At 41.2% G+C, this 25,941-nt stretch overlaps 1 protein-coding gene across 1 annotated transcript in view; it reads left to right on the top strand.

Moving 5' to 3' along the window:
- ARHGAP23 (Rho GTPase activating protein 23) overlaps positions 1–25,941 on the top strand; it is a 126,006-nt gene that overhangs the window by 31,966 nt on the left and 68,099 nt on the right. Inside the window, 2 exon segments of the mRNA XM_042472676.1 lie at positions 1,165–1,344; positions 21,150–21,174. Of these exon segments, the coding sequence (XP_042328610.1) occupies positions 1,165–1,344; positions 21,150–21,174 (205 nt within the window).

Raw genomic sequence — 25,941 nt, 5'->3', positions numbered from 1 at the left:
TCTAATAGTAGGGTTGATCTTTTCCTTCATTGAAAGTGTTCTGGGAGGCATAATTAGGTATTATCCTGTTTTATCCTCCCAACCTTGCTGTGCAGTTGGTATGAGACTGATCCAAAATTCTGTGCTGTTGACCAGAAAGCCTGAATCTTGATATTTATATCTGGCCTATCTAATCCAGTCCTAATAGTGTCTAACAGTCACAGAGGCTGATGTTGCCCTTTTGTGTCTGGAGGGAAATGTGGAGTCTGAGTAACAGTATATCCAGTAGATCACTGGTTCTTCAGGCAAGCAATATTTTGAAAAGAGATTTGGGGCTGCTAAGATAGTAGACATGATTGCTTGATCTGTCCTCTTACCATTTCAAGTTGAGTATATGTATCCTTTTCCTTGAAGCATCATAGGAGCATGCATTAGCCAGCTACTATTTTTTAAATTTAATTTATATCTTCCCTTTCTTAGTTTGGTAGACTCAAGGCAGACTACTCTGTGTCAGGGAAAGCACTGTGATCATTATTGCCACCCTTGGAGATTTGTGGGGTCTCACTCTTGCCGTGGTGGAACTAAAGTTTGTGGATTTTCTTCCTCAATGAGGTACAGCTGGCTCTTTCAGTGTGTGCTTTCCATTGGCAAGTCGGGGTGCATCTCTTTCACCAGTCTGTTGCAAGTACAGGAAAGATAAGATTGTATTTTCCCTATATAGTGGAGCTGTGTGCTGTATTAATGCTTTCAGATATGTTGTTGTGGTTTTGTGTTGATTTAGGATGTTTTATCAATACCCTGGGAACATAAGATGAAGCTCGGGCTACACATATAAATAAGAAATCAAGAAATAAAATATTCAACACTTTGGGAAAACCTGAACTTTGACTTTGGCCCCAGTCCCCTGAGAGGCTTGATGTCTTAGGAAGGAACTACTGAGCCAATGGCACTGAGAAACTGGAGTCATTCCAGGAAAAGCTCCATGCCAAGGTCCTTAAAAATGATGCTTGTCTTGCTTTCCTCCACCTTCTGTCTTCGGAGAGGTTTGTTCAACCAACTGTATACAGTTTGAATTTCCAGAATGCTATGTTCATCCTATTATGTGTGTGTATGTGTGTAGGGTGGGGTCCAAATTCCAGCTTTATTTAATATTTTCCTTATCTTCTTTTTATTGTTTCTCAACAGCCAAAGCTGGGCCAGAGAGATGGTACAGCCACAAATGCCAATGCCCCCCCTGTGGAGTCTTTTCCCTGGGTGGGGCCGAAAACAGTGGTGCTGCACAAGAACTCACAAGGGGGTTATGGCTTTACCCTCCGGCATTTCATTGTCTACCCTCCAGAGTCAGCGGTTCATTCCAACGTGAAGGTAATGTTCCTTCTAAATATGAGGAGTGCATAAGTTCATTCTTCAAAGCTGTGTATTTCATAATATCCTAATGCAATGGTCTGGGTGGCATGTGATATAGACCTTTATCTCACAGGCTCTAGGCACAGGATGAGAATGGGGCAAAAGGGGCCTGGAAGGGAACGGAACAAGTGGGGGACGCATTTTACTGCACACAGGAAGTCCCTCACTTGTTCCGTTTCCTTCCCTTTCGTTCCCAGTCCGTCCCAGAGAAGGAGATTTTTGAGAACTGTTTTGAATAGTTCTCAGAAATCACCCCCTCTGGAACAGATGCGGAACGGATGAGGAACAGAACAGAACGAGTGAGGGACTTTGCGTGCACGTTCCGTTCTCGTCCCATGCCAGCAGCCCGTGGTGAGATAAAGTTCATAGTATCTCTGGAGAAGCTTATCAGGTTTCACTCTGATCAGTCCCTGGATGAGGGACCCCCTGGGAACTCACCTAAGTGATGCCTTGATTTCCATAATGGATAAAAGAAGGATATAGCCATAAATATTACATGATAAATGTAGGAAGCTGACTGACATGAAAACAGAACATTGGCTGTACATCATGCTCGCTTTCATACCACACATTTTATTAGTTAAACTGTGTGCAAACGGTGGGTTTAGCAGGCAAAAGCGTGTACAAAAATATCTGCATTCCTTGCCCCCACCATTAAATGCAAACTACAGTTGGCCCTTTGTATCCACGGATTTTTTATCCATGGATTCAAGCATCCATGGCTTGAAAATAATCAAAAACATATAAATTTCCAAAAGCAAACCTTGATTTGATATAAGGGACACCATTTTACTATCCATTGTATTTAACTGGACTTGAACATCTATGGATTTTGGTATCCATAGGAGGTCCTTGAACCAAACTCCAGCGGATACCAGGGACCCACTGTAATGCAAAAACTGCATGTACAAAATGTAATGTTGGGAAAATGAGGAAATGAGTTGAAGTACTGAGGGAGGCCCAAGCCAAAACCTTTCACCTTCAGAATGGCTTTTTTAATTAATTAGTTAGTGACATTTATATATTTCCTTTTGTCCTGTCAGGATTCCTGAGGTGATGCACAATGGAGGAAAACATTTTAAACATACATAAATTAAAACTTTAAAAAACAAACTAAAAAAAATACTCCTTAAAAATTACTGAAAATTTGACAGTTAAACAGCCAGAACAGTTTCAAACAGCAAACGCCATGCAGAACAATAGCCATGCAGTTTCGTCAAGAGACTAGTTCACCCCGAGGTGATAAACTCCTGAGCTGCACCAGCTGCCAGAGGTGTGTGGATATGCTCAAAACTCAGTATCCTCTTTGGGCGACAGGAGGTGGAATTACTACTTAAGAATAAAAGCATGTCAATTAGAAGACTGGGCAGTAACCCTTACTGCCTCAGTTTAAGGGCCAAATGATATGTAATACAAGACAGCCCTGATTATATCTTCCAACACATTTTGCTTCACTTGGCAAAGCATACTGGTTTCCTACTAAATCCACACTCATCCTAGAGCAAAGATTCATCCTGGAATCTTGGAGCAAAGACTCTGATGAACTTATCTGCAAGATATGTGTGCTTGCAAATCAGTTAGTGGAATTTATGATTCTGGATGTACATTTAATACACCCAGTGCTAGCTTTCTGCTAACTGGTAAAGACTGGCAACCTAAAGCTAGACTATTTTGTCACAGATGAAGTTCTGTCTAATCCTGGGAATCAGTTAATTTTAGACAACCTACCCATGCTATGAATGCCAATGTGGTGTAGTGGTTGGTGCATTGGACTATGGGTCTGGTTGAAATCTCCACTCAACTGTGGAAGCTCACTGGGTGACCTTGGGCAAGTGACACTTTCTCAGCCTTAGAAGAAGGCAAAGGCAAACCCCCTCTGCACAAATCATGCTGAGAAAATCCTGTGATAGGGTCACCTTAGTGTTGCCAAAAGAATAGACCAAGCCTGAAATACTCCTATAAGCCAGGATGATCAAACTGAAGCTGTTCAACTTTGGCCACATCATGCGAAGCCATGACTTATTAGAAAAGACAATAAATGCTAAGGAGGGTGGAGGGCAGTAGAAAGAGAGGAAAACTGCACACCAGATGGCTAGACTCAGTTAGGCAGATCATGGGAATGGATCTACAAGGATCAAACAGAACAGTGGAAGATGTCTCATCTGCAGGGTTGAGGTCAGCTTGAGGGGAGTTAACAACAACTATTATTATTATTATTATTATTATTATTATTATTATTAGTCAGAAATTACTTAATGGTGCACAACACCAATCCATGCTGCTCCTGTAAAGTTCAAAGTTAGGCTTTAGTCTTTGTGTGTGGACAACTTGTTGCTTGATGCATCCAAGAAGACTCTCCTTCTCTAAAAAATTGTTGTCTCTCACTGTTTCTTTCTCCCATGATATGTCACTTACTTTGGCTAGTGAGACAATGGTTTTCATCAACACTTGGACCAAAATCCTTTTGTGGGAGAAAAATGGGATAGAAATCCTTGAAATAAAATAAAATAAAATAAAATAAATCATGGGAAAGGGTAAATGAACTGGGTTTTTTGCACCAATCCAATTTCTATCTTTTAAAAGCCTGAATTAGAATCGGTCCAGGACAATTTTAGGCAGAGATGAACTTGAACCAAAATTCCCATTTCAGGAGACTGTGGTCCAAAACACTGCAGAAATCATCCAGTTTAAAACCGCTTTAACTGCCCTGGCTCAGTGCTAGAGAATCATGGGAATTGTAGTTTGTTGTGGTACCAGAGCTCTTTGACAGAGAAGGCTAAATGTCTTACAAAACTACAGTTCCCAGTATTCTCTACTATTGAGCCAGGGCAGTTAAAGTGGTCTCAAACTGGATTATTTTTGCAGTATGTCTTGGACCTGTGTTGTATTAGATGCAGTGATGCAACATAGGCCATATGCTACAGGCCTCCAAGACTAGTGGAAATAACTTCTACATTTGAGAAAAGATGGATCGTTGTACTGGGGGTAATGGAAACAATCTTCAGTTCTTGCAGCTCAGATTCTCTTAAGGGACCACCACCGACAGATCAGATATAACTGGGATAGTTTTGGAGAGAAGCACACCAACCAATAAACATTGTCTTCTGAAAAAGAAGGCAGGAGGAGATTCTCTACAGATTGACAGGTCCTAAATTTCAAAAAGCTGTTAAATTTTTTGGTAGCTGGATTTGCTCTGGGAAGTTTGTAGCAAACCTGTGAAATTTGCCACCAGTGGCACAAGGTACATATCAAAGAATTTAGCAGATTTGTGTGGGTCAGAGCAAACATGACTAAAAACAAAGAACAAAACATTGCTTGATGGACTGTGGCTCTGGAGAACAGAGTTCAAATTCTCATTCGGGAATCAAAACTCCACTAAGTGACCTTGGGCAAGTCACACTTTCTCAACTTCAGAAGATAGTAATGGCAAACTCCTTCTGAAGAAACTTTCCAAAAAAATCTTATGGTAGGTTCCCCTGATGGCCATAATAAGTCAAAAAGTGACTTGGAGGCACACAACAACAGTAATAATAATATCCAGCCTGATAGGCAGAAAGACATCTGCAGCAGGCTAGTGAGGTCAGCTGGATTCTACTTCCCTCTCCAAGTCTCCATTCAGAATCTGTCAGTCATCCGAGCTTAGATTGACAAAAATATGCAACTAGTTTAAATAACTGTTTGTAAAGGCCTGAAGGTCCTACAGTATAGCTGTAGATATCTATACCTAGGATGTAACATGAATCACTCACAATTGGTTGGAACTTGAGAAAATTACTTTTTTTGGACTACAGCTCTTACGATTCTTATCAAGCATAGCCATTGCTTATACTGGTCTGTGAATTTTGGAAGTTGTAGTACAGAAAAACAACATTCCTAGGCTCTGCTGTTGGTTAGAGCTGTTAAGCCCACCTCAAAAGCCCACTAGTGCAGAAATATCCACACATTGCCCCTCTGCACTCTCTGGCCTCTGGAAAGTCAAAGTCCCATTTAGACAATCCTCTAAGTCAAGGGGAATGTGGCCCTCTGGATGAGCGCTGGAAATAGTGTGGCCCTCTATATGTTGTTATCCAGAGGTTGTCAGAGTGCAACCCTCAGCTTCTCTGGCCAGCAAACCTGATATTAGGCATGCTGGGAGTTGGCGTTCAACATCTGAAAGGCTATGATTCCCACTCCTGCTTTTGATGATGTTGGACTACAACATCCAGCTTCTCTAGCTGTGTTGTCAGATGAAAAAAATGAACAGTGCCCATGTACCTTTAATAGTTGGTAGAAGAGGGAATTTCAGTAGCAGCTGTTGGTTGTCACAGCAGCTCCACTTGCTCAAATTCTCTCTCCTGCACAACGATTAAAGGTACAGGAACCCTTTCCTATTTTTCACTTGGCAACCTTATCCCTAGCTAGCATAGCTGCTAATGTGGAATGATGTGAGCCATAGTCCAACAACATCTGGAGGGTCACACATTCCTGTCCCTACTTTAAAGTACCAAGGAAGCTTCAGAACAGCTTCCAGTTTTGGATCTCAGGCCCCTGCTCCCATCCCCACCCCTCTCCCTCCATAGATCTACCTCATACCCGGAACATAGTTCCAAATTCCTGGGAGGTATTTGCTGATGTCCCATTCCATTCAGATGAAATGTCTGGCATGGAAGTGCTGTCTCTGCGAGAGAGCAAGCCAGCTTTCCGGCCTTCACAGACAGAGACCTCATCCCCCCACTTCCCCCTCCCCTTTTGTCATTTCAGAAAGGAAAAGTGGATCTTTTGCCAGATACTGTAGGTTCAAAGGCATTGGAGGGCTGGGAGGAGAAGAGATGGGATTGTGGGATATGTATTATACTACTTCCCTCTCTGTCCTTTTTCTGCAGCGTCAGCTTCATCTCTACAAAAGGATGACTGTTATGTTTCATGGTTTGGACAAAAGGCTGTCTTCCTCCCTCTCTCCCTCCTCTTTCCATTTCATCCCCATTTTAGCTGGAGCTATCAAAAAGTTGGCTCTAAGACTCAGTCCTTCACTGCTAGTTCCTCTCTTTATCTCACAACTAGATTTTTTCCCCATGTTCTACGCTGCGAAAAGAATTCTGAAACTCTCAAATGGTCAATAAATGGTTTTATTGTTGGTGTTGGGGCAGGGTCTTGGTCACAACTATATGACAGTACTGTAAGTATAATCGGAGCCCCCTCCCCCAAAATAAATAGTTACAAGGGTATATGTTTGTGATGGTCTGGGGTGAAAGAGAAATTGACCACAATCTTACATTGACTACTGTACAGTAAGAGCTCCACAGGCTATGGCTCCCTGCTCAACACCCCCAGATTTCAGTTTTGCTGTGATAACCCCCTGAATAGCCCACTCCATCAATGGTAGAAGAATGGTGGTGGGAGGAAATCAGAAAAGCCTCATAGCTAGAAGCAGAATGATGGTATCTTCTGCTGAAACCTGCCAAGGTCTTTCAGAGGTCTCAGCAGGTGATGTAAACATTCTGCATCTGGCTACATGGACATACGTAGTGAGATGCTTCTCTGATTCCACATGCTTCACACAGGTCATGGGATGGCTATTTGTGAAAGCAGTTGCAGCAAAAACATGAGTTCTGGGGAACTTTGGTTGTTGTGGAAGGTGGAAAAAAAATACCAATCTCCACAATGATGAAAAACAACAACAAAAAGGCATGCACAGGCATGAAGTGGATTTGCACATACCATTCTCCCTATAGGATACTGGCCATACTAAGCAGAGTGTCCTGTAGGATAGAGCAGCACAGCCACAGGAAATAACAACAACAACAAAAATACTGAAGAAGCCTGAGTAATTGCTTCTCTCCAGGCAAGAGGACAAGTGAGGGTCAGCAGCGGAGGGCCATGAAGTAAAGCAGTGTGGGATAGCTGAGCATAGGCATATAGGGAACTGCTTTGTACTGAATCAGACTATTGGCTTACTTGACTAGCTATTATCTGTAGCAACAGCAACCTGAGATTTTAGAAAGGCAGCATTACCAGCTGTACCTGGAGTTGCAAAGGGTAGAACAACACATTTTCATGTAAAGCATATGCTCTTCTATTGAGCTGTAGCAACATTTTCCACCTGGAATAAGGCTGGTAGAATCACCAGAAGGAATACTGTAAATATCTCCCAGAGTTTGAAGATTGTTTCTCAAAATCACTCAGAAGCATGGCCAACTTTGATAGCTGTAGTCTTTTTAAAAAGGAACTTTTCCAAGCTCTGCAGAAAGTGTGTTTACTTTTGGTCCTTGGTCTATGGACTGCAGACGACTGAGGCCATAGAGAATATGCAAAAATTGAGATCACAGCATTTGGCTGTCCTTTAGCCGAAATTTGTGGTGAGGACCAGCCCTTTGCCAATGCTGTGCTCTCCCCCCCACCCCTGGAATTGAGAAAGACGCAGGGTCTCATGACTAACAACATTTTGGAGATGCTCATAAGCACCAAGTAGTTCTGCTGCTTGGAAAGCCCACCACTGCTGCAGGAATAGTTGTCGCTGCAGTTGTGCTGAGCTCTTGTAAGCAGCTTAACTTTGTGCTGCTTCCAGGTATCTCTGAAACTCATGTTAGGCACTTGCCAGACTGAAATATAAGAGTTGCCACTGGTAGTCTGGGAAGAACATATGTAGATTGTTGATGGGCATCAGCTCTCTGATAGGATAAAATGTGGCTGGCATTGTGGTTTGGGGGGATTTTGTAGACATACAATATATTGTGGACCATTCTGTTGAGAGGCAGGATATAAATCTGTTAAAGAAAAATAAATATTTTCAAGTGTTTGTTTTCAGGTTAAAAATAGTCCAGCAAGATAGACTTTTTGTGAAAGAAAATGTTGTTGTGTGCCTTCAAGTCATTTCTGACTGATGGTGACCTTAAGGTGAACTATCGTTGGGGGTTTCTTGGCAAGATTTGTTCAGAGGGGGTTTACCTTTATCTTCCTCTGAGGCTGAGAGTGTGTGACATGCACACTCCAGTGGGATTCTGTCGCTGAACAGGGATCTGAACCCTGGTCTCCAGAGTCATAACCCAATGCTTAAATCATTATATTTATCTCTTCTTTTTAAACAACAACAACATATGTCTTTGATGTTATAGATTGATGTCATTCTGGCAGATTTCCCTCTTCGCTTTATTTTTCCCTTCTGGAGTCATCACATAAGCAAAGAGGTTCCTGCATCCCAATATTACATTGCTAGTCACATATGACCACATAATTCTGTCGCTGAGGACAACTGACGTTAACTGAGATTTGAAAGCATGTGTGGAAAGGTGCATGAATTTTGTTTTTAAAAAAGAAGACCCCTTGCATCACATACAGAAATGGTTAAGAAAGGGAGAGAGAGATTAATTTTAAACACTAAAATATTTGTGAAAAAAGAGTCATTTTTCATCTCAGCATTGATTTTTCTTCTCCACAATTTTAAACCTTCTAATCATTTTGTTCTTATATTAGTGCCATCAATGTTCATTTCACTTAGCAGAGCAACAAGAAGAATATGACAATTCCTTACCCTTTGAAGATCATAATATAAATCTAGACCCAAAAGAAATCTATAAAGGAAGGAAAAGAAAGCTCAAGATAATATAAAAGAAGAAGAGCTTGAAGATTTTTTTTGGGAGGGGGGGGGCTGGAATTCCATGCTGAGATTCTGGGAATTACAGTCTAAAAATGTAACTTTTCCAAGCGCTTGGAAGAATATAAGCAAATCCAGTTCCCATGCAAGAATGCACATTTAGCACCACTATTTGTATCTTACAATACAGTATAAGCTTACGTAGTAGCCCAGATGGCACGAAAGTAAAGCAAAGGAACTTGGAATCCACTTGGGAATTTGAGTAGTCTAATTAGGACATCCCCATCTCCAGGCATAGAGAAAGAAGCTTTGGCAGGGTGAGGCTCCTGATCCGGGGGCTGGGTTTCGATGGAGGTGATTCACTAGGGCAAAGGAGGGAACCACACATTTGGTGCCAAGCATTCCTTGGCAACTGTCAGCTGATGACTTGATTGTCTCCTTGTGCACCTTGGGGAGGCAGGCACTGCAGGTTACTTCATATATGTGTGGAGGAGGAATGCAGAAAGGAAGAAGTACTGCCAAAGGTGAGGAGAGACAACCCACTAAGGGAATAAGTGGGTGGGGAAAAATGTTGACTCAAGGGAATGTTCTGCAAGTCCTGTGTGCCTCCACCTTTTCCATTTACAGGTTTGATTTTATCATCTATTTTTTTAATGAAAAGTATCCTCCTAGTCAGTCCGAAAGATTCTTAAGTTATCTAACTCTGTCTCTCTCGAATCATAGGATCATAAATTTAGAAGAGACCACAAGGGCCACCCAGACCAAATCCCTGCCATGCAAGAAGACACAATGAAAGCATTCCTGACAGATGGCCTTCCAGCCTCTGTTTAAAAACCTCAAAAGAAGGAGATGCCACCACTCTCAGAGGCAGCATGTTCCACAGCTTTTACCATCTGAAAGTTCTTGCTGTCTCTATCCCTTCTTCTACCTTTGTCTTCATCTCTACCCTCTACCCCATCTCTGTCTCTACTCTATTTACTTTGTCTCTACCACCCACCCTCTATCTCTCCCCCTGCCTTTCTTTCTCTCTACTCTCTGTCTCAGTGAAATAAAGAATACAGTACAGAGTAGCAGCAACAGTAACAATAAAATGGCAACATTAGGGATCCAAATGCTTTCCAAAATGGAAATGTTAATTGCTTCCTAAACATATTCTGTGAACTGACCATATGGATTAATTTAGGGAAGGAGTGCCATAGAGAAGGTACTAATGCAGTGAAGGCCCTGTTCCTTGTTCTGCTCCATATACTGAAACTATACCCATTCTGAATAGTAGCCACTGATGGTTCTATCTTTCATGAATTAATGCTATCATTGTTGTGTGTCATTTCCCCAGGCTATTTCCTTAAATTGGGAAAGGGGGAGTAAAACAACCCAGTCTATTAGTGTATTTTCTTGGAGTTCACCAACTTCCTACTGGTTACTGGGATTCTTGCAGAGAATTCTGGATGAGCTGAGCTTTGATCTGTCCCAGCAAGGCATTTCTTTCATTAATGTAGAATAGTTGTGCTTAATAAAAAAAAAAAAGGCATAACTCACTTCCTAATTAATATGGATTAATTATGTTTAACCATAACATGTTAATAGATCCTGAGTTTGTACCTTGCTTTGGAACTTCAAAAAACATTGGTAGTTATGGAGGTTTTGTTTGCTGTCATTTTAAAGAAGGCAAAGTTCTTATCTCAATATCCAGAGGACATGAAAGCCCATTTATGTTCTTTGTATGACTTATCTGTGTAGCAGACTAGTAACGTCCTGCAGTGTGGGGTGTGTGGGATCCCCCCCCCATATAACTATGTACACCCACCAATGTTAGTGTGCAAATTAGACTATCCAGATTCAGAGATCTGGCATATGGCAGTGTAGGCCCTTCTGTGAGCCTTCAAGGGAATCATGGATTTATTGCAAAGCTGCAGCCTATACAGTTTCAGAGAGACCAAGAAGGAGGGCAAACAGGAAACAGATGAGAGCCAGGGTCAAGGACTAGGAAGACAGTCCATTCACAGGAACCAGCACAACAGTGAATCAGAGCCAGGGTTGGGTGGAGACGAAGGGACAGCTGTGCTGCATATCTACTCCAGGGGATCCGGGAACAGGAACTGAGGATCCTGGACAAAGGCTAGGAGCAAGGTGGGAGGAAGGGCAATATGGGAAGGTCACATTCAAGGCCTGCCCTGGAAGCTTTTGTCCTCAGGAAAATTCCTAGTTTTGGGAGAGGCCAGTATGATAAGGGAGAACACACCCTCTGCTGGCAAAAGCCTGCAATTCCCTAGTAGTTTGGGAATCTCATGGAGCAGCTGAGTTCCAAACATCCGCCATTCACACCCTTTGGGTTGAAGGTTGAAAGATGGAAGGCTTTTGCTCTGAGATGTATGTGTGCCAACTCTTTGTCCAGGATGTAACTTTGACATGCAAATATCCCCACCAGCCATTCATGATTTTAGAGCCATGCTTAATGGACTTTCTGTTAACTTGAATAAAAGGAAAAAAAATTAGGATAGATGAAAATTAAATTTGTACCATGTTGTTAGGCCTGACTAGGGACAAATCACATAAAGTGTATTCTTTAACCTGCCTGTTCATGAGTACATGGGTTGTTTCTTCCTGATGTGGGAGACAGAATTTTGGATTAGAGGGCCAGTGCGATAAACTTCATAGTGTCATTGACATAGAGAATTGTGCAGGAGGTCCATGCCTTGCACACAAGGCCATTGCCATCTGTACTAGGTCTCCTTGCCTGTACCTTCTCTTCACATGGGTAAACCTTGAAAATCTCACAGGTACACCAACATTATGCACTGTGGAGGAGTCTCAGGAATGGGAAAAACACATCGAAATATTTCTTGAGACAGCTTGAGAAAACAGGCTAAATAGAAGAAGATCCAGAGAATAGGAACTCACCAGTAATGGTAGTGCGATGTAGATATTCATAATATCACCCATACAACATCTGTCCCACTTGATGGATGTATGTCAGTCATTCCATTCCAGTCATACCCATAGGTACCCCAAGTAGTACACTGTTGAAAGGAGGATTTGTATACTAAAGAGACTGCTCAAGTAAGTGAGCTGGAACACTTTCCTGCAAAACAACAACAACAACAAAAAACCCCTACTTTAGGGTTGAGGAACTAAGAGGGATGGGGAGCCACATTATGGCCTAGTAAAGTTTAGAGAGCCACAACTCTGCTGCAAATAAGTAAATATTATTTGAGGGTCCCCAAATACCCTCTTAAAGGCATAAGTGTAATACATTTTGCCAAGTATTTACCCCTGGGACATTTTAGGCCAAGGAGAAACTTTTTAAAAAAAATGAGAACTGATTGCAGTTCACTTCTGAATTACTTGGTGTTCTGAAAAGCCCCCCTCTAGGCCTAGAAGGGCCTAAAATGTGGTAAAAATGCCCCCACCACACCCTAGAGGGCATTTTTTATTGGGGGGAGTAATAAAATGGCGCTGGGGGCTGCATATGGGCCCTGCTTTGTCTACCTAGTGCAGAGTCTGTTGGCAAATGGGTGCATCCATCAGAGGAGATGCAAGTGGTTCACTATATATTCCTGCAAAAAGCCTAGAAGACATGCCTCTGTTCACTCTTCATCCCCCTGTCTCCCTGGAAACATTCAGAAACCCCAAACATGGCTATATTTAGCACCTTAATTATTATCCAGGGCAAATGCTGCCTGCACGTGCATGGGGGTTTGTGTGTGAGTGCATTTTGGCTGGAGGAACTGTCCTTGAGATTTCGCCTTCACTATGGCGTGATGTGAGTTGACAAGATCTAATGCTCAGAGGAGGAGAGCAGTGAGCAGAAAATGGAGGAGGATGCTTTTACTCCAATCCTGTGTGACAGGCAAGGAGATATAGTGACATGGGGATTGAGGAGAGGGTCTTTTTGAGTTGGTTCTTCTCATGCTGCGGCACTAGTGCTGGGAGATTCATATCCAGGTACAAGAAAGCAATATATAATTCAGATTGGGATGCTATAGAAATCTCTGTAGTATGAAGGTTAAACAAATTGACCAAGGAATGGAATAGGAAACAAGAGAAGCAATCCTGCTAGCAAATTTATTTACTTCGTTTTTTCCCCTTCTTTTCAATCTTGCCCTCTAAGAACAGGTCAAGATCAGCAAATGGATTGAATTTGTATCTTTCCAGGCACTGCCCTTTTCCCTTGGGGTTTGGTGCAGAGCTGAGCTTGAGGATACCTGCCTGATCAGATTCTTCCTGAGACAGAGAGAGGGAAACTGAGTTTGTTACTCTAGATAAGGAGTAGAAACTCTCTGAAGATGCCAGCTACCGATGCTGGTAAAATGTCCGGAATAAACTATTCTAGAACATAGCCACATATCCCGAAAAACCCACTAAAAACTATGAGTTTGATACTGCTTAGGAACACAGAAGTGTGGAGCCTTTGCTTTCTCTGAAGCGAGAAGATTGTGTGTGTGTCCAAATGTATTATAGTGTTCATCTTAATTGCTGCTACTGTTTCATACAACCCTCTACAAAATATCCATATGCCCATGTCCATCTGGGAAATGGTCATTAAGCCCAAATACTCAGAAGACACTAGATCGCATCTGATTTTAAAACCTAAGCACAGTCAGGCCTGTGTGTGTGTGTGTGGGGGGGGGAACCACCAATGACAACCAAGTGCTGTAGGCTATATTTCAGAGAAAGGCAATGGCAAACCACCTTTGAGTATTCCTTGCCTAGGAAAGCCCTATGAAATTCATGGGATTCAAGCAACTTGAAAGCACATACAGACAGATGTTGGGGAGGTGTCATTTTTTGGGGAGTTTCATTTTTAGTGGTTAAACATGGCTGGCCTTTTGCATAAGACTACTATTCACTATTGACACCCATCCTTAGTTTCTGAAGCAACAATAACTGCCCTCATCCCCAACAGTGATATGAAATATTTTGGTTTTTAGACCTGGTGTAAGCATCTAGCACCCCCCCCCCCCCCCGACTGACCTATAACAATTGCTACAGCTGCCTGAAACCAGGGCACAATTAACTCAGTGCTAGGTGGCTGCCATCTCCCCTTGGCCCAACACATTCTTTTAATTTGCTCACAACACCTTGGCATCTCAGTGCATCATCTCTCAGGAAGACTGATGAGGAATCAGCATGCCAGATGCCAGCCAAAACTTGCTGTCTGAGGCAGAATTCTCCTTCCCCCTCCACTCCCCCCCTAAGTTGGCCTGGGGAGGGGACTTGCCACACCGTATGGAAGTCAGCCTTTTCTCAGAGGAGGGCCACAACCTCACTCAAATCTGGAGCTGACTCTGAGCAAAGAGCTGAGAGTAAGCTTTGGCCCACCTAAGGTAGTAGACTAATGATAGATACTCATCTTGAAAAAACGAGCTTGAAAAATTGGATCCCCCACCCAGCATAGACAGTTAAGCTAAATGTTACACATGGTCCCACTTATAATAAACATTTGGAAGGGTCTTTTTCTATTCATCCTTACTATGATTCTAGTAGAAAAACAAGGTTGTGATCCTTGTACACATTCATATGAGTAATCCCCATTGAAGCTCATGGGACTTGAATGAACATGCAGAAGGGAATGCACTGTAATTTATGCAGTTGTGATAAACCCTTGTAAAAAAGGTCTTCCAGAACGATACTCTTCCTTAATTAGATAGACTGTTTACTTGTTGATCATTGAGGGCTAAACTGTTCCTGTTTTTGCTTCCTATATATTTTATTTTTTCCTTCTTTCAAAGAAATTGTGGCCAAAATCCTCTTGCAGCACTACACTAGTGAAAATTGTTGTGTGGCCAGTTCTTCAATAAGTACACACAGAGCTCAGAAGTGAGAGAGGGTGTGTGTGTGTACTTATTGAAGAACTGTCTACATTTGGGTCTGCAATTATGCAACCTCTGAGAAAGTGTAGCTACTTACACAACAATTTTTCATTATGACCTTTCATAATTGAACTGGTTTAGGGAATTGACTTTTCTGGTACACTTTGACTGCAGGAACATTGGGATACATAGTCTATAAACACATAAATAGGATCCCATGTTAGTACCAGCACATTTCCATTTTTTATCTTAGGGGCCCGAACAGACAGGCCAAAATAAAACGGCTTCGGGTCATTTTGGAGGTATGCTATTCAAATGCTGCATGCGTCCTAAGAGGCCAGAAGCTGTACCAAAGCTGCACTCCAGTCTTTAGGACTGGAGCATGGCTTTGGTGCAGCTTCTGGCCTCTTAGGATACATGCAGCATTTGAATAGCATACCTCCAAAGTGACCCGAAGCAGCTTTATTTTGGCCTGTCTGTTCGGGCCCTTAGATTTCCATGGTTTGAGATTGACAGGAAGCCTCTTCTATCCCAAAGAACAGCATATTGAGTGGCAAAACACAGAAGGGGTAATGTGAAGATTGATACCTCACCTAAAAGGGAAATGTACCAAATGAGAAATGTATCACTGTTTCTTCTAATAACAGCTATAACATATCATCAGATTGTGGAGGCCTGCTTTGTTCCCGTTCCCTCTTCACAGAGGTGTATTTATGGGACAGTTGGAGTGGGGAGAGTTTTCAGAGCTACCTTGCACTCACTTGTGGAGGAATTTTGCAGTGCAGAATGGACATTTGCTTTCTTGAAAATTCATTTCTTATCCAGCGCTTTGCATGATCACAATAGTTAGGTCCCTATGCCAAAAAATGACCAATAATACTCTAAAAGTTACGCTAAGCCATTTGATAGATTATTCACAGCTGTTAGCTGAAAATTAGCATAAATTAGCAAATTGTGTTCACAGCAATGTTCCTTGGTGAGGAGTAGAGGTCATGAGAATTGTGGAGGGGAAGGCAGATTTCTTTTCTGATTGTGACAGTGGCTGAGTTTTCAGGTCATGGCATATTTTTACAGTGTTTAGCTATACTATTTTAGGGCTGCTTTGAATTATATGTAATTTTGTGCTTAGCTTAACTGATATTATCTTAAAAGCAAAGTTGGCCAATGTTTGCTTGTGGTATAGAGGATTTCAGGAAATATTTGGATATGAGGCATGTATGGGATGGAACAAAGTAATGGGACAAAAGCTTATTGATATAAGAATCGTGTTAAATTAGTTGTGGTTCAGAATTGTGGGAGAAAGGTGCTAAATTTAAGGTGAAATCTGGCCTAACTGCTCATTTTAAATCAGACAGGGTTGCCTAACCAATATGACTAGAAGCTTTATTATTGTTTTGTGCTGCTTAATGTATACATCTGGTGATAAAAAAGGAGATATGAAAGCAAAGGGGACATAGTTTAAACCAGCCTTCCCTAACCTGGTGTTTTCAAAACATGCATTCATCATGTGCAATCAGTATTGACCAGAGGCAGGTAGAAAACAGGCATTATATGCAAGACATCTAAGGTTTAGCCCCTTGAAGCTTCAGTTAAAAGAATCCAGTTAAAAACAGTTTGGAAGTAACATCAACATTGTTACTTCTTACATCCATTTGATGAAGGGTGACATTACCTTTAAGCTTTATAAATGACAGTGATGTTCATGTTACATCTGATGCATAATGCATAAAATGTATGCCTTAAATGTGATGCATGATTAATGACATTTATCCTTTTTGAGATTTTCTAAATTTTGAATTTTAAAGTATTGATTGATTTTAATATGTATTGGTTTTATAAGTTCTTTTAACTGGTGTTATATGTTTGTGTGTGTTGTGTGCCTTCAAGTCATTTCTGACTTATGGTGACTTGGCAAGATTTATTTAGAGGGGGTTTGACATTGCCTTCCCCTGAGGCTGAGAGTGTGTGACTTGCCCAAGGTCACCCAGTGGGTTTTATGGGTGAACTGGAAATCTAACCTGGTCACCAGAGTTGTAGTCCAACTCTCAAACCACTACATACACTGTATTCCCCGTGCCATATGTAGAGACAGATAAAAAACAACAACACTTTCAAATAACTTTGAGAAGCCATTTCAGAATACCTTTTGTACATTTAAACTGTTTAAAAAGCTATTTTAAAAATAATATATTAGTAACAAGTTACTAACATGTAATATGAAGTAGTATTTTTTTTTTTTTTGCCACCAAGTAATGAGAGCCAGCATGGAGTAGTGGTTTGAGCACTGGACTGCGACTCTGGAGACTAGGGTTCGAATCCATGCTAAGCTATGGCAACCTACTGGGTGACTTTGGACAAGTCACATTCTCTCCACTTCAGCAAAACCCCTCTGAACAAATGTTGCCAGGAAAAACCTGTGCTAGTTTTGCCTTAGGGTCAACATAAGTTGGAAATGACTTGAAGGCACACAACAAGAACAAATGATCAAACAAAACAAACACCCCCCCAATAACTCTGATGCATTAGCGGTTTCAATAATATTTTCTCCTTCTGAAGAATCTTAGGTAGCAGAACTGGAAAGACATGTGGCTAAGATCTGAGAGAGCTGTTGTCAGTCAAGAACAGATAACAGTGGGACCAAAATGGATTCAACAACCTGTCTCAGCACATGCCAACTATTTATTACTGTGCAGTGCAATTGAAACCCACTGGATGACACTAGGCAACTCACACTCTCTCAGCCCCAGAGGTTGGCAATAGAAAGAAATTTGTCAAGAAAGCACCATGTTAGGTTCACCTTAGGTTTGCCATAAGTTGGGAACAATTTGAAGGGACACAGTAACAACAACAAGTGTAATTGTAAGGTGGTGTAGTGATTAAAATATTGGACTGGGGATTGGGAGATCCAAATTCCAGTCCCTACTTTTATACAGCTGTGAGCTTACTGGAGGAAGGCTTGGATATAATGCAAATAATGAATAAATAAAATATGTAGGTTCCTATAATGTTAAGACACTGTATAGTGGTTTAGAAACGAGCTGTTAGCTATAGCTGCTGGTCATAATTTAGTATATAGTATTTGTTTATTGTTGTATGCCATTCAGTCATTTCCGACTTATGGTGACCCTAAGGCGATATTATCATGAGGTTTTCTTGGCAAGTATCCCTAGTGAATTCATGTTTCTGGAATCAAATCAAAATTTGCTGATTTGCTATATTGGAGGGAGGATGGGGTAGGTTGTCACTACCTGCTAACAGAAGTGTTCTGGTATTTGAAAAATTAAAAATGACCTTTTCTGGTCAGTAGTGATGAAAGAATTAGAAGTGAACAGATACAGGTTAGAGGTAATCTGTAATGAATAAGACAACTAGTTAGAAAGGTAATGGTATTAATTAGGGGCATCATTAGGGATTTATGGGGGAGTGTGGAGTGGACACCTCAGGGGGGGGCACCAGGTGTGCTGATGGGAAGGAGCTTCCTTCTGGTATGGAGACTGAAGACAGATGTAGTGTGTTCAGGACCTGTTCTAACTTTCCAGAGGTGGCAAGGAGGCTGGCCAGGACACTGTTGGTATACCATCGTGAACTCCTGGAGGCCTCTCCCATAGCTGAATGGCATCTGGACCTCTTCAGGAGTTGCATGCAAGGTGGGTAGACCTGAACAGCCTGGGACTGTTCTTGGTCCACCTTCCCACTGGCAGCAAGGAGGATAGCCTCTCTTTCTCAGCAGCCCGATCAACTATGCATGATGGACTATTGGCTTGGTGGCTCTGGGCTGCAGAAGAGCCTAAGCGTTCAAGCTTTCTCCAGCAAGGGTTCCAGATCATCCAAGAAATCCATACTGCCTCCCTGCAGCTGCACAACCAGAATTTCTGCCCCCCCACTATCCAGTTATCTACCAGCATTTCAGACCCCGGTGTGGAAACCAAAAGAATAAACATTCCTATGTGTATCACCCCATGGGATCAGTACCAGGCAGCCTCATCTCCAGGGTGTGCAAACTCCTGGGGGTCTTCCTAAGCATGCAAACTCCTGGAGCCCCCCCCCCCCCACGAAGGGTGCTTTGACCTTCTTTGGAACTTGCACATATGTCAGGTAGACCAGAACAGCCTGGGACATGGACACCTTTAGGTGCCCTAGTCCACTATCTGGCCTTTCTCTTGCACATCTATTCCTGGGGGTCCATTGGCCTAGCTGTGTGTGCATGTGCCAGGCAGCCTGGCGGTGACAGCATGAGTTACTACACTGAGGTGACACCAGTCCTAATGACACCACTGGTATTAATGAGGGTGTAGCAATTCTGCCTTTGAATACTAACTCAGTGAGGTTGAAAACATTTACCCTGTTAGTGTAACAGTTTCTTCTTATTTTCAAAGGTTTATTTTAAAGGCTGTTTTGCAGCAATTTTATAGGACTTTCCAAGTTTTATGTCATTCTGTTATTAAGGTTTAGGTTTTTCTCTTTCAAAAATGTAACAGAAAGCAATAGAAAAGCAGTGCAAAAGAGCGATGTGATTAGTTATATTTCCAGTGCCACACTAAGTAATGGCAAACAATAACTTTTTGTGTGACTGTCACAGGCTTTTCTTTAAAGGAAGATTTTTGAAATGTAAATGGGAAATCAGGCACTGCAGTTTTTCTCCAAAACAAACAAAAAAGAAGAATGAAGGAAAAGGTGCAAGGTGATAGAAAAGCCAAAAGCAAAAGCCAACATCAAAGGAATCAGTTTGCAGCCATAGTGTAACATGTATAAAAGAGGAAAATAAATTGATGCTGTTGGACACATTTAAAGGGCAGAAAAAATGTGTTATATGCTAAATAATATTTTGATGGTGGAGAGTGTAGATAATTTTTTTGGCTAACAACCTACAATCTTCAGTTAAAAAGAGAACATTAACAGTTCAGCAGTAAAGTATAAGAAATTGTAGATGAAGTTGTTAAATTTTGCACAGGTATTTTCAGATGGCAATATCTAGACATGATAATCTTGAGGATTTTTAAACTAAATCAAATATTCCCTAAATGCACACAATAAAGCAATAAGATAGGAAGAAGGAGCATAGGCTGTTGACAGGGCCTTGTTATACCTAGTTATTAATTATTATTATAGTTGTATACAATTATACTGATGCCGCCATCACTAGTTAAATCCATTTGGATAGTACAAGTGCAGGAAAGGGCCAACAGGTGTACCAGTAAATTTCAGCTTTCGAAAATGGTTTCCATGCCCATTTAAATATCTGGCTGTAAGTAAAGAACAGAGATAAATAGCTGGTTTTAAAAGACTGGGGCAATGGTCTTTTGGGCTGGAGTTGGTCCAGAACCAATGGATTGTGTCCAGAGTGACCGATTCCAGCCCAGGGCTGTTGGCTTACATCACCTGAACAGGACGATGGCAGGCTGGGGGAAACACTGACTTTTCGGCCTGTCTGTACATTCCTCTAGAGGAAAATTGCACACAAAATGTATAAGTGAAAATAGTGTACAAATATCTATTATATTACAGGAAATTGCTTGAAAGATTTAAATATAGTAAGCAAAATTGCACAGAAAAATATTCATATTCAGATAAATGTGTATTAAAAATATTAATTTTTGTACAGAATTTATATAAAAAGGTAAGCTGCTCCAGAGATGGGATGAAACAAATGTATAATTGAAAACATGATGTACTGAAATAGACAAAGTGATTATATCCCTAAAAATTAGTTGCATTCTTAATGATGATGAGTTGTTTTTAAAGCAACCTTTCTATATTTACGGGAAGCTATAATTGTTTGCACCAGTTTGTATACATCTGTTCTCTATGTTCTGTGGTACAAGGAAAATTCTCCTACAATATTTTTATTTTGGAATTTATGTGCTGCAATACTTGAAATGCCATTTAATGATTGGAAAAAAATATTGATACATTCAATCTGGCACAATGAAAAACCTAAGATTAGTTAAAAAATCATTAGAATCATTGAACCCATTTTCTGTACAGATTTTTTTTGGTGGGGGTACAAAAATATGTCCTCCCCCCCGCAGAATAATTCCTATGTAACTTTTTGGGATGTTGAATATCAGGAGAAAATTTTACAGAATATCTTGCTGGTTTATTATTCTTCCCAAGTGTCAGGAAATCCATTTTTCAACCCAGAAACAAAAAATTATAAATATTGCTAATCTCCACCCACCCACTACCACATGCGGGGTAAAAAATATGAATCCCCATGTCATTTCTCTATAGGAAAAAATGCAACTCTGGTAGGGCAGGTATAAGGAGAGAAACAAATGAGTGGCAAAAGTGTTGAACAGCCTATCCTTTCCCTTTGAGCTGGGCATAAACATCATGTCTTGTTCAAAATTATATATTATCTTTTTCTCTTTCTTTTACAGGAGGAAGAAAATGGAAACAGAACAGGTATGTAGCCATGTTTCCATTCTGTTACTTCAGGATACAGGTCTCTGCATGTTTGTGTGCATCTTTAAAAAAATCAACTTAATTTTTCAATTTATATTCAAAACGGATCTCAGTTACATACAACAATGTTCCAGTATATCAAAGCAGAAAAATAAAAATACAAAGTGGGGGGAATAACTACATTAGTTGCAAGTTGCTATAAAAGCTGACCAAATGTCCAAATATACGTCCATTGGTAAATTTTGTCTATACATCATTCTTCCAAGTTTTGCAAGCATCTATCTATTGGATCACAGGTGGAGAAAAATGATCTTTCTAGTAACAAAGTATCAATCTTTAGCAATCAAAAGACTGCAAAAATCCCTGTCCATTGGCCATTTGTTAATTTCCAAGAAACAAGTAAATAAAAGAACATGCACATCCCTGAATATCAAGGAATTTTCCAAAACCAAATTTACTTGTGTGGTTTCTTCCTCCCAAAATGTAGCTTCTGTGAGACAAATCTAGAACATGTGTTAAGAAGGCATTAGCAGCTTTATATCACCAACAATTTGTTGATTTAGAAAGTCCTTTCTTGAATAGACATTGCAGCAACCAATATACCTAAAAGAGCAGTTTCTGCTTTATAAGACATAGTTAGTGATCTATAGCCACACTAGTTATAGATGTTAAAATCTGTGGTCATTGATTAGTCATAAATGGATATTCAAATTCTCTGTTCCATTCTTGCTATAAACCTCTCATGTTATATTTATTTACAGAAGTATATATATATATTTAAATGGTTGGTTTGGATACTTGGTTGACCTCAATTAATGTCTTTAACATTAAGGGAAATTCGGATGTACTTACAATTGCAGGGCGAAATCTGGATTGTAACAAATGTTTCATTTGAAGCTAGTGCGATTAAGTTGATAGATGTAGTTTAAACTGTTGAGGCTGTCATACTTCAGCTACATCATGAGAAGGCAGGACACACTAGAAAAGACAATAATGCTAGGAAAGGTAGAGGGCAGTAGGTAGAAAGGAAAACTGCATACCAGGTGGATAGACTCAATAAAGGGGCCTCAGCCCTGAGCCTGAAGGATATGAGCAGAGCATTAGAGAATAGTGGATCCTGGAGGTGTCTCATCCATAGGGTTGCCATGATTTGAGATTGACTTGAAATCAATTAATAACCACTCCTGCCACTGTCAGCTCATACTTTCCATAAAAATGGTTCATGTATGTATCTGTGTGTATCTTAAGCAGTCCAATTGATTAGCTATCCATGGGAAATTAGTCCATGACACATTAGTCCAACACTGTATACCACACTGGAACTCAAGCTATCTGTCCATCAGTTCGTCCCCTCCCCACATTTGCCAGGGATTGGTACTATATTTGTGCCTATTGGCTATCATTGTTTCTTTCTTTGATGAAAACTTGACAGCATATGATTCATAGACTGACACTGGTCTGTGGACATTACTTTGAATAGTACTGGTAAACAGTGTATATTCATCCTTGCCTTAAGCAAAATTGTGTTTCTCCATGTTTATCTATGTTCACATGAACAAGGGAAACTTTTCTTTAGATCAGAAATAGGAACCACACAGCCTTCCTGACATTGCTGAACTGCAAGTTCCAGCAATCCCAGTCATATCTAAGATGAGGAATGCTGGGAATTACAGTCCAACAGCATCAAGGAGGGGGGGGGATGAGCTTTAGAGCTTGTACCAGGGGCTATCTCTCACACATTTTAGATATTTTCTCTTCTGAGGATTTTGTCCAGTGAAAATTATTTGGGAGAGTTCTTTAAAGCCTGTATTCACACATTTTCTTCATAACTTTTTTTACAGACCTTGGAAAGGTATTTCCTATGGAGGAAGTGGCTCTCTTGTCTCTGGAATAGGCACATCAAGAGGAGATGATAGGCCTCCCTGTGAATCTTACTATTAACATCTATGTGTTTAATAATAAAATGCAACTTTGTGGTGACACATTTGTGGTACCTGCTTCTCAGGTCCCTTGGGAGATTTCTCCCTTCTATCACATTGTGAGTTTGAAGTGAGGAAGGTCTATATAGTATGATGTCTTGCTCACTCCTCTCTCCTTTCCCCCACTCCCACTCTCCTTAGGCTGCCCTGTTCTGTCACCAGTGATTAACCCACAGTGAAACTGACTGGCTATTTTAGTTCCTGGCCCATAAGTCACCCATGCATTCAGATAAAAAGGTGAAATCTCTTTCAAGACTTTTCCTCCTTCTGTTGAAGCACATCTCCAGCCTAAATCAGAACCAGTTGTGACTGCATGAGGCAATCCACACATTCAGCTAAGAAAGCAGGGTGGGGTGGGGGTTGGGGTAAAACCCATCTGGCCTTTGGCAAAACTGTTTGAAGAGACAGAATGACACTGTTGACCTGAAAACAAGAAAATTTTAATTCTAGAAATGGCCTAAAGTAGGCATAGACAACTTCATGACATGCAGATATCTTGGAGTCGGAGGAAGTGCAGCCTGAAGTTCCCCAAAGCAGCCAGACCCTCTCTTTCAAATGAAGTTATTATTGTGACTCAAACTACCAAAAAATTGGCAATTGGCATCCACAACCCCTCCAAGACTCCACATTGTTAAATGTTCGCCAGCTCACCCCAAATCGGCCAAAAAAGAAACTAAATGTGACATGGTGTCACTTTTGGTTGTGTTGGCTGTGCTGGGGTCGGTAAGGGTAAAAATGGTGTCCACCCCAACTCACTTGCTCACTTCTGTCATACACAATATTTTAAAATACAAGTTGGCAAAGTCAGAGTCAGGGGACTGAATTGTCAGTACCCCAGCTGTCCTGGGGTCCACCCTCTGGTGGGCCACTGAAATTTGTTGTACCCAGAAGGTCACAGTTTTATCTTCCAACAAGGTGCTTCCACATTACATTATTATCGTTAATATACTTATTTATACCCTGCCTTCTGCCCAAGACTGGAACTCAAAGCAGCTTACAAATGAAAATGCTATTTTTTTTAATCTGAGCCTCTCTAGGAATGTCTAGGTCCTCTAGTGCAATTCTGTGAAAGTTGATCATAGAGTCATGCTGGAGATTGCTAGAGAAAACATATTAATCAAATTTGCGACTAATCAGATGCACAAAAGTCAAAGCCTCAGATGTGGAGGGCAGACTGTAGAACCATTTAGAACTATACAACACCTTCTTGCAAGTCCTTTCCTTAAAAGCTTTCACTTCTAATAGCCTGTTGGAATAAAAGTGTCTTGCTGACACAAGGGCAGCAAGGAGGGGGCTATTTTAGTCTCGCACAAAAGAGTGTTCTAAAATTGAGGGGCAGCCAGTATGAAGGCCCTGTTTCCCGTATTGCAATCAATTATATCTGTGACTGACAGAAGGACTTCTCCTGAGGATCTCAGGGCACATTGGAGAGTGCACACCTTTTAGGGAATCCAATTAGTGCTTCTGGGGGGCTTCTGGGAACACTAAAAGGTACGCACTCTGTGAGCATTAAAAAAAGTGTCACTTGTTTACAGGCGATAACATGGTCATAGTTAAATATTAGGGTTTACTAACCTGCTTCTGCTGGGATTCAGATTAGAGTCAGGTTCTTGATGTCTTTTTTGAGTTTTAAAAAGAACATACATCTTGAATTTGAAGCTTGGCCAAATAGAACTTGTCTCTCATCTAACATTAAATCTTAACAGTCAAAATCCAGACCTGTAGTGTCTCTCTCCATGTTTTGTAAAGCTCCAAAATGCCCTTGTAACTTCTCATTTTACTGGTACTACTGCAACTGTATCCTGTGTAAGAGCCATCTTGGTCTCTTTGATGGAGCCTCTAAAGACAGTTTGCTACCTGAGGCAGAGTAATAAATGGTTCCTCCCACATATCTTCCCATTCAAGTGAAGGTGCATAGTTTATAAAGCCAGCTCCTAAGGCGGACGAAGAACCTCTTCCTATAGAAGAATACAGTAATAAGAAATTAAGTACAGTAGATAACAATTTGCTGTTCTTTCTTGTCACCCCCAAATCTATTGCCTGAGGCAGTTGTGATACTCTGCCTAAAGGTACAGGTGGTTTTGCCTCACACCCCAGTCCATTCTGGTTTCTAACTCTATTCGTGCTGGACTCTTGACAGCATTGATATGACTGCTGGGTAGTGGAGTTTGAAGGACAACCCCATGATTCCTTACAAGGGAACTGAAAGGGGGCTTAGTCTGAAAACAGCTAAGTTGTGGTTAATAATGCTACTCCCTGCTCCCTTTCCTGTCTGAAGGACAGGTCTGCAACTCCACTGCCTTGAGGCAGGAATTTGAGCTGAGCAGATCTGATGCCGTCGGAACACATCACTACTCTTTATCTGTGATAGGAATCTTTTGGCTTTCCTGGGAGCTGCACTCTGCTGCCCTTGAGGGGCAGGCACTGGGGCCTGTGGTCTGAGGAGCTCTGGGAACTGCGAGTAGCCATACATGGCAGGGCCATGCACCTTTGGATTGTGTCAAGCCATGGCTATTTCTCTAGGAAAGTTGGCCCCAGATATATGGCCAGTTTGTCTCCTAGTCATAGTTTGTCTTCTTTTCTCTTGGAAGCTAAACAGGATTAGTACTTGGATGGGAGGCCACCAATGAATGTGTAGGCTATGTTTCAGAGGTAGGAACTGTCCAAACCTCTTCTAGGAATTCCTTGCCTAAGAAAACTATGAAATTCATGGGGTCATCGTAAGTTGACAGGTGACTTGAAGTCTCTCTCTCTCTCTCTCTCTCTCTCACACACACACACACACACA

The sequence above is a fragment of the Sceloporus undulatus genome, chromosome 6, assembly GCF_019175285.1.
Source record: "Sceloporus undulatus isolate JIND9_A2432 ecotype Alabama chromosome 6, SceUnd_v1.1, whole genome shotgun sequence".
Lineage (NCBI taxonomy): Eukaryota > Metazoa > Chordata > Lepidosauria > Squamata > Phrynosomatidae > Sceloporus > Sceloporus undulatus.
The sequence above is the reverse complement of the archived record's forward strand: the minus strand, read 5'-3'. Positions and strand labels throughout refer to the sequence as shown.